Source organism: Brachypodium distachyon, chromosome 2 (genome assembly GCF_000005505.3).
Source record: "Brachypodium distachyon strain Bd21 chromosome 2, Brachypodium_distachyon_v3.0, whole genome shotgun sequence".
Classification (NCBI taxonomy): domain Eukaryota; kingdom Viridiplantae; phylum Streptophyta; class Magnoliopsida; order Poales; family Poaceae; genus Brachypodium; species Brachypodium distachyon.
This window is the reverse complement of record NC_016132.3, coordinates 25,138,901-25,146,818: the sequence shown is the minus strand read 5'-3', so window position 1 is coordinate 25,146,818 and position 7,918 is coordinate 25,138,901. Positions and strand designations below refer to the sequence as shown.

Below are 7,918 nucleotides of genomic sequence, written 5' to 3'. Positions count from 1 at the left end.
TATTTCGGTGCTTGTGAATTTTATCTAATGCAATGATAAACATATATCATGACATCTATTTGAGTGCGGCGGTAAAAAAATGGTAATAAAGTCAACTTACTTTGAAGAGAGATGAGATTTGAAAGACGTGTTTTAAATTTTAGACTCAGTAAAAAAAGATAATAAAAAATAGTAACTTATTTGAAGAGAAATGAGATTTGAAACTGACAGATACGTTTTAATTTTTAGGGGACGTGCGTGCGTGCACGTACACACTTACCAGTGAAATGTAACTGTGGTTCCGTCGCAAAAATGTTTCGAACGGAGAAATTACTTTCCCAACAAAAACACGTCACTTTCTGAAACCGCGTGCTCGCGTCTTTCTTCAGTTTTGCTCGCGCTTCCAACGGTCCGCAACAACAACAAAACTCTCAGCAGCAGCTGGTCCAGTTTCACCCGATCCAATTCCAAACCTAGCTAGGGCGTGGAGCCGAGGAAAACAAAAGGGTTGCCCAGCCCACCAAAAAAAGGCAAAGCCATTTGGGATTGGAAATCGCGCACAATACCTAGGAGGAAGCTGAAATAGAGTGCGGAAACGAGAACGGAATTCTTCCCCGGCCGTAACGAAGAACACCGCGCCTCCCCAACCCCGCCGTCTCGCCCCTGCTTCTCTCTTCCGGGAGCACCCACCCCCGGAAACCCGCGGGCTCCGGGATCCCCTTGCCGCTGCCTCCGGAGGGGAGGCAGGCGGTGAGCCCCGACCTCCTATCCATGGCGAGCGGCGGCGACGACGACGCGGGCGTGAAGCGCGTGGCGGACCGCTACCTGAAGCGCGAGGTGCTCGGAGAGGGAACGTATGGAGTGGTCTTCAAGGCCGTCGACACAAAGGTCGCTCCTTCCCCACACTCCTAAACCCTCGCGGCGCTGATCTACGGTCGTCCCTCGAGAATTAGGCCTTAGCAAGTCCTGTCCCTCCTGTGCCTCGAGAATTAGGCTTTGTGCGAGATAGGTGGTAGAGCGATTGAGCTTAGGGTTAGGACTTTTGGTCGCCGCAGCTCATGATTTTGAGTCACTGAATGTTTGGACTCAAACTGGCTAGGGCTGTTTTCTGCCGAGGCAGAGCAGGCTGGCTTTCCGGCCATGTGTGATTAGCTCTCACGAGAATGCAATTCACCTTATTTTGTTCAGTCACAGCGCTGACTAAACTGGCCGCCGTAGGTTTTAGCTGAGTGCTAGTTTTGGCATATCTGTTGTAGTGAAACGCAGATTATCCCGTTTGATGTTTAGTAGTCTTGCATCTGTGGGATGGTTGGATTGTTCTGTTGTGGACTCATGTGCGGTGCAGCCTGGGGATCTAAGGTGTTAGCATTCCACTCAAGTTAATTCTTTTAGCTCTTGAGTTCAATGTTGTGATAGTTTACTCCCTGCTTTTGAAGTTCTGATGTTGCTTGCTCGGATTTCATTGTGATGTTTCAGTCCATTTGAGCTTATGATCATGAATTGCATTCTATTTATTTTCAGACCGGGTCGATAGTTGCAATCAAGAGAATTCGGCTAGGGAAGTACAAGGAAGGTGTCAACTTCACAGCATTGAGAGAAATCAAACTGCTTAAGGAGCTGAAAGATCCAAATATTATAGAGCTAATTGATGCTTTCCCATACAAGGGAAACTTGCACCTTGTATTTGAGTTTATGGAAACAGACTTGGAAGCTGTCATACGCGATAGGAACATTGTTTTATCTCCAGCTGACACTAAATCATATATTCAGATGATGTTGAAAGGTCTGGTTGTCTGCCATAAGAAATGGGTGCTACACAGGTACCAACTATCTTCCTAATTTTCTTTAAGAGAAAGCAACTTTGAGGCTTTAATACATGTTGTGCTGCAGGGATATGAAACCAAATAATTTACTTATTGGTGCTGAAGGACAGCTCAAGCTTGCTGACTTCGGTCTGGCACGCATATTTGGGAGTCCAGAACGAAACTTCACTCACCAGGTTTTTGTTGATATATATCCGTGGATATGCATTGTAGTATCACTTTTTATGTTTTATATTGTTCTAGGAAGTCTGAATATTGTTTACAGATGGTTTTAACTTAAAGTTTATCATTAAGAACATGGCACATGCTTGCCAGTGCGTGTTGATCTTACAATTTTTGAAGTATTCTTGAAGCTGCTGAGTTTTCTAGGAAGTAGAGAAGTTCTTGATAGAACAAAATACAAATGTATACGTTTGAAGGCCTTATGATATTCCTAGGATATTTGCTTCCTAGATGAGCTTGTAGATCTTTTTTAATTCATTGAGGTCTAATTAAGTAAAAATGCTAAAATTGTTGATTGAGCAAGGAGACATCGAAAGTCACCACTACTGATTAGAAATGATGCTTGTAGAAAGGACATTTCTTCAGGAACCACAGTCGCTAATTTTCATTATATCTGACCTCAAACAAAAATGTTACTCCGTACATGATATCTGACAGCCCCCTTAGTCCATCGCTTTTATTCAGTAACATTGAATATCACGCAGGCAAGTGCCATCTATAAGCTTATTATAGTGTGGTTTACTGCGATTTGATAAATCTGTACTTCATCTTTCATTTGAGTTATATTTTCTTAATGGACACTTGATATTTGAACATTTCTATGTTACCTATAGGTCTTTGCACGATGGTACCGAGCACCAGAATTATTATTTGGCACTAAGCAATATGGATCAGCTGTTGATATTTGGGCCGCCGGTTGTATTTTTGCTGAGTTGCTGCTTAGACGACCCTTTCTCCAGGTTTAACAACCTCTCAGTTTTCTCAATGTAGTAAATATATTCAATCATTTCAATCTATTTCTGATTACGATTTATTTCTATGCTTGTAAATTAATATGTGTATGGCTAAGCTTATTACTCATCGGCGATATGATAACTATGTGTGTGAGATTGGCTTTTACATCAAAATGTCGTTTTCAGAGTTGAGCCCAACTGTCAGCACAACTGGGAAAAACTGTGTGATTATTTGTCCTCATAAGGCCCTGTTCGGTTCCACAAATACCCGCAGGGATCGACAGGGATCTTGGGGAAGTTGAACTAAAATTTGACCGATCCACGTTGATCCCCACCGGGTTGGGGATAACCGAATTAGGCCTAAGTGGACTGCTTTAAACCAGCTAGTGGATTAACTTGGACAAACTTCTTTAATGTATAACATAATACAAATGCTTTGTGAGGATTCAAACATTTGACTGTAGAGTGTGTAAACGAGCAAGCTATTTGCTAGCCACAGTATCCAAGCATCATTTGTGCCAGCTGTGTTAAATGAACTGAAATATAAGTCTGATCAAGGTAGGTTCAGACAAATTTAGCCTGGTTATGGTTTTTGGTATACTTGTTCACATAAATATGTCATTATGCAATTAATTTGAATTTAAACCTTCACGGTATTGTTGCTTTGGTAACCAGTGGGACCACTTAAGCAATGAATTATGCTCTCCGCTGGGTCAATGACTGGTTTGGTTTTGGAACTGAAGGTTCTAGAGAAATAATTGGGCACTAAGCTATACCATATTTAGTTATGTCAGTAAATTATAGGGGTGCAAACCGGATCCCGCACATGTCCCTCTCCTAGACCAACTTCCAAATCTGCAAGTTAAATTTTAAACAAATTTCTTGAACTAGCAAGTCAACTAAGCGGGTTAAATGGAACCCTGCTTGCATCCCTACTAAATTATGCTTTCTTCTGTCTCACAATGGCAAAAGCTAAAAGGAAGCACTATGTGGATTTTGCTTTCTTGAAAAGCTTTGCAACAAAAGTTATATCATCGCTCTTCTTCCCAAACTCTCGTGCTGAAATGTTTCCCTTGTGTTTTTCCTCTTCATTCTGATACAATAATCTTCCGTTTATTTGGTTCGGTGCACTAAATGGCTAGTACTAGGTTATACGAGATTTAGTTATGTCACTAAATTAATTATGCTTTCTTCCCGTTCTCAAAATACCATGTAGATTTCGCTCTCTTTAAAAGATTCACAAGAAAAGTTATGTCATCACTCCTTTCCAAACTCTTCTGCAGAAATGTTGCCTTGTGTTTTCCCTCTTCTACCTTCTGGTATATAGTCTATTTTTTTGGGTTATCTGAACATGTATATGCGATTATGCATACTATTTTTCTTGGGCTGCAACATATAGGTGAGAGCAGGACACGTATTTGTTCTGGTATAATAGTCTATTTTATTTGGTTCTCTGCACATGTATACACATAGTATTTTTTTTCGGGCCGCAACATAAAGCTGAGAACAGGATATATGTTCTGGTCATACATATTTCGGCTGAAGAAGGGTTATTAGTTTAAGGAAACTATACTGTTCTTAACTTCTGGGTTCTGGCTACTGGATGAGGTTCTTTTACTATTGAAAATAAGCGTTTACTTGGTTATCATTGTGCTTGTATTATATAATTATGTTTAAGAACGGTTTTTAGTTTAGTGAAGTAAAATGCACCGGAGGTCCCAATTCTTTCGCAAATGTCCCAAGTTAGTCCTAATTCTTTAAAACTGCACATTTTAGTCCTAAAAGTTTCATAAGTGATTCATCCCAGGCCCCTTACTCGCTCTGGCGTGTGCCTCCTGCCTACGTGGTTCTTCGGGCCCACCGGTCAGGTGCCAACGCGGACCGTGTTTTTGCAAATAACCCCTTTCATCCTTAGGTCTTCCCCCCGTCACCCCCACCTGTCTCTGCTCTCCTCCCACCCGCGAGTGAACCCTAAGTGCCGGCAGCTGGATTGCGCGCGGCGCGGCTTCGTCGGCAATGAAGAGAGGGAGTAAGGGAGCAGCCCCAGGGCACGAGCAGCACCGACAGCACCACTCCCATCCGCGAGTTAATGTGTCGATGGTGTTGGTGCTGCTCGTGGTGCCGGGGCTGCTCCCTTACTCCCTCTCTTCATCGCCGACGAAGCTGCGCCGCGCGCAGTCCAGCCGCCGGCACTTAGGGTTCACTCGCGGGTGGGAGGAGGAGAGCAGAGACAGGCGGGGGTGACGGGGGAGAAGACCTAAGGATGGAGGGTTATTTGCAAAAACGCAGTCCGCGTTGGCACCTGACCGGTGGGCCCGAAGAGCCACGTAGGCAGGCGGCACGCGCCAGAGCAAGTAAGGGACCTGGGATGAATCACTTATGAAACTTTTAGGACTAAGATGTGCAGTTTTAAAGAATTAGGACTTACTTGGGACGTTTGCGAAAGAATTGGGACCTCCGGTGCATTTTATTCTTTAGTGGAAGTATACTGTTCTTGACTTCTGGGTTCTGGCTACTAGGTGAGGTGTTTTTACCACGGAAAATTAAGCGTTTACTTGGGTATCATTGTGCTTGTATTATATAATATCCCTGCTGGAAAAAGAAACAGCCCTGGTTTAGGAAAACTAGAGGAGATGGAAATAGGATTTCTGATCTGGGAATTGCTGGTTTCTGAGGGAAGGAAACTTTAGGTTTAAGAAATCGAAGCCAAGCTGGTACAAACATTCCCATAGTGGTTATGGTTGCTAATGGTCAGAACGTGATCTGTAAAGCAGTGTATCGAAGGGGGTACCTGGAAGGTGCAGCGAGTGGAATTTGAAGCTAAACTGAGGCTGTCGCCACTGATTGCCTATGACATGGTGCTAGGAATGGATTGGTTGAATACTCTGCTGGGGAACATGGAGGGGAATTGGAAGGAGAAATACATGTCTTTAGGGAAGTTTCATTGGTAGAAACCAAAGGGGCAGTATGTTGACTTGATCTCGGGTTAAAAATATAGGAGTCTGTGAGGCTGGATAACATGAACGTCTAATGCTGGTGATCGTACATAACTCTATTTCAATAAAGCGAAATGGTCACCAAGGCCAGCTGTACCAGTCTGTTTCCTTATCTTGCCATTGATCCTCTGTCCCGTTGATACCAATCTTCCTGTTGGTAAATATCACCCATGCTTAGAGAAGAATTATTCTATGCTCACTGTTTATGGGTTTCCTTTTCAACGAAAGCTGCAAGTCACGTTCTTACTGGCTGCAGTTGTATTGGTGTTAGTTCCTTTTAAGTTCTAGGTGCTCATCAAATGCTGTTTTCTGAGTCTGAAGCTGCAATTGATCGAAAATGTTTGTCAGATTTATTTCTCATTGCCTCCATATAGCAGGTAAATTATTATTCGATTTTCGATGGAGACGTTTCTCTGGACAAGATTTATCTTTGTAGCTTTATGTAGTCCCGTAAAGTTTTTGAGTTAACCATTTAACACAGGACTAACACATGTTGCTTCTGTAAGCACTACTATTTTAAATCCTTTAGGACATAACTTCTGATGAATGGTCTTCTTTGCTGGATTAAGTTGTGTGTTTAATCTATTGTACTAGGGTTAACTTTTGCCTTTGTGCTACTAAGAGAAGGGCAACAAACATTGTTCTGGGGGTTGATCTAACCATTCTGTGTTTGTTGATTTGTTAAATTTTGAGACTATGAAACTCCTTTTTAAGTTGATGATTAGCAATTGCAATTGCTATTTTGGTATTCGGGGAGCTTTCAGGGGTACCGCAAGTTACTAAAAGTACATATTGCAGGGTTCTAGTGACATCGATCAGCTTGGGAAGATATTTGCAGCATTTGGAACTCCAAAGTCTTCACAATGGCCAGACATGGTTTATCTTCCAGATTATGTTGAATACCAGTTTGTCTCTGCACCTCCACTTCGTTCATTGTTTCCAATGGCCAGTGATGATGCTTTGGATCTTTTATCAAAAATGTTCACATATGACCCAAAAGCAAGAATTACTGCTCAGCAGGCTCTAGAGCACAGGTATGCTCATGTTCTGAAACTGAAGTTTTTCATTATTACCAGCACGCATAAAAAAACTCGCTTTTGTTTCATGTTCAAGGTACTTTTCATCAGTACCAGCTCCAACAATCCCATTCAAGCTTCCAAGGCCACAGCCAAAGGGGGACTCAGGGAATAACAAGATACCTGATTTGAACCTGCAAGGTGGCCCTGCCGTTCTGTCCCCGCCGAGGAAGTTGCGCAGGGTGTCTGCCCATGAAGGGATGGATCGAGCAGAGAAAGCAGAAGAGCAGCCTACAGGCGCGAGGCGCATGGATGAAATGTCCAGTCAGAGTGCCAGAATACCAATGTCTGTTGATGTTGGAGTTGTGTTTGGCACACGGCCAGCTCCAAGACCAACGTTGAACAGGTAAACAGCACTAGCTTGACGGCTGGAACTTGTGTCTAATTAAAAATTATTTATGTCCCTATAGGTAATACTGAGCATCTTAACCTCCTATTTTCAGTGCCGACAAGTCACGTTTAAAACGGAAATTGGATATGGATCCTGAATTTGGTTATGCCGAGTAAAAGAAGTTTACATGCACCATTTTTCCTTGACTGGCGTGTTGAGTTTTACATATTCTTCGGGAGACAGTTCCACTATTTTACCAACAAAGGAGGATTGTGTTGCAAGCCATAAAAACTTCACTGGAGGTCGCTGGGCGCTGGCACAATCAACTCTGCTGTTATTATTTAACCGCCCAGCCAGCTCGTGAACAGGAAAGTGAAGAGATGTGTTGCTAATTTACACTGGCGGACGTGCACAGGTCATTCTTATAATGAGCCTATTTCCACAAGGCTCCTCAATCTGTAATCTTTGCCGGGTACATGGTTTGCTCCGGCGAGAACACTCAGCCCGTAATCTTTATTGGATATATTAGCTTGCTGTGCCAGAACCTGAGTCTGTAATCTTTACTGGATACATGGGTTTGCTCCTGCGAATGTGTTTTCATTTTCTTGTGTGGACATTGAGCTTTGAATGTTGTTTAGGCAAACATCTTAGGTGCAGTAATTCTTGTAACCAAGAACAGCTTATATGTTAATTCCTGTAAGGCATTGGTGGAAGAAAGGAAACATGACAAGAAAAGGAAGTTTTGGTTTAAGATGAA

At 42.8% G+C, this 7,918-nt stretch overlaps 1 protein-coding gene across 1 annotated transcript; it reads left to right on the top strand.

The window, feature by feature from the left end:
• Window positions 1-434: 434 nt before the first annotated feature.
• LOC100833383 (cyclin-dependent kinase D-1) lies at window positions 435-7,918 on the top strand. The gene is made up of 7 exons (XM_003568483.4): window positions 435-867; window positions 1,501-1,799; window positions 1,870-1,978; window positions 2,639-2,764; window positions 6,553-6,788; window positions 6,868-7,176; window positions 7,274-7,918. Exons 1-7 carry the CDS (start codon window positions 751-753, stop codon window positions 7,335-7,337), a joined length of 1,260 nt encoding a protein of 419 aa, XP_003568531.1. The 5' UTR covers window positions 435-750; the 3' UTR covers window positions 7,338-7,918.

Bases quoted from the DNA above. Each gene is read 5' to 3' on its own strand.
- LOC100833383 (XM_003568483.4), top strand. From the start codon at position 751: ATGGCGAGCGGCGGCGACGACGACGCGGGCGTGAAGCGCGTGGCGGAC. The intron at 1,800-1,869 runs GTACCAACTATC...GTTGTGCTGCAG, and splicing joins AAGAAATGGGTGCTACACAG to GGATATGAAACCAAATAATT. The intron at 6,789-6,867 runs GTATGCTCATGT...TTCATGTTCAAG, and splicing joins CAGCAGGCTCTAGAGCACAG to GTACTTTTCATCAGTACCAG.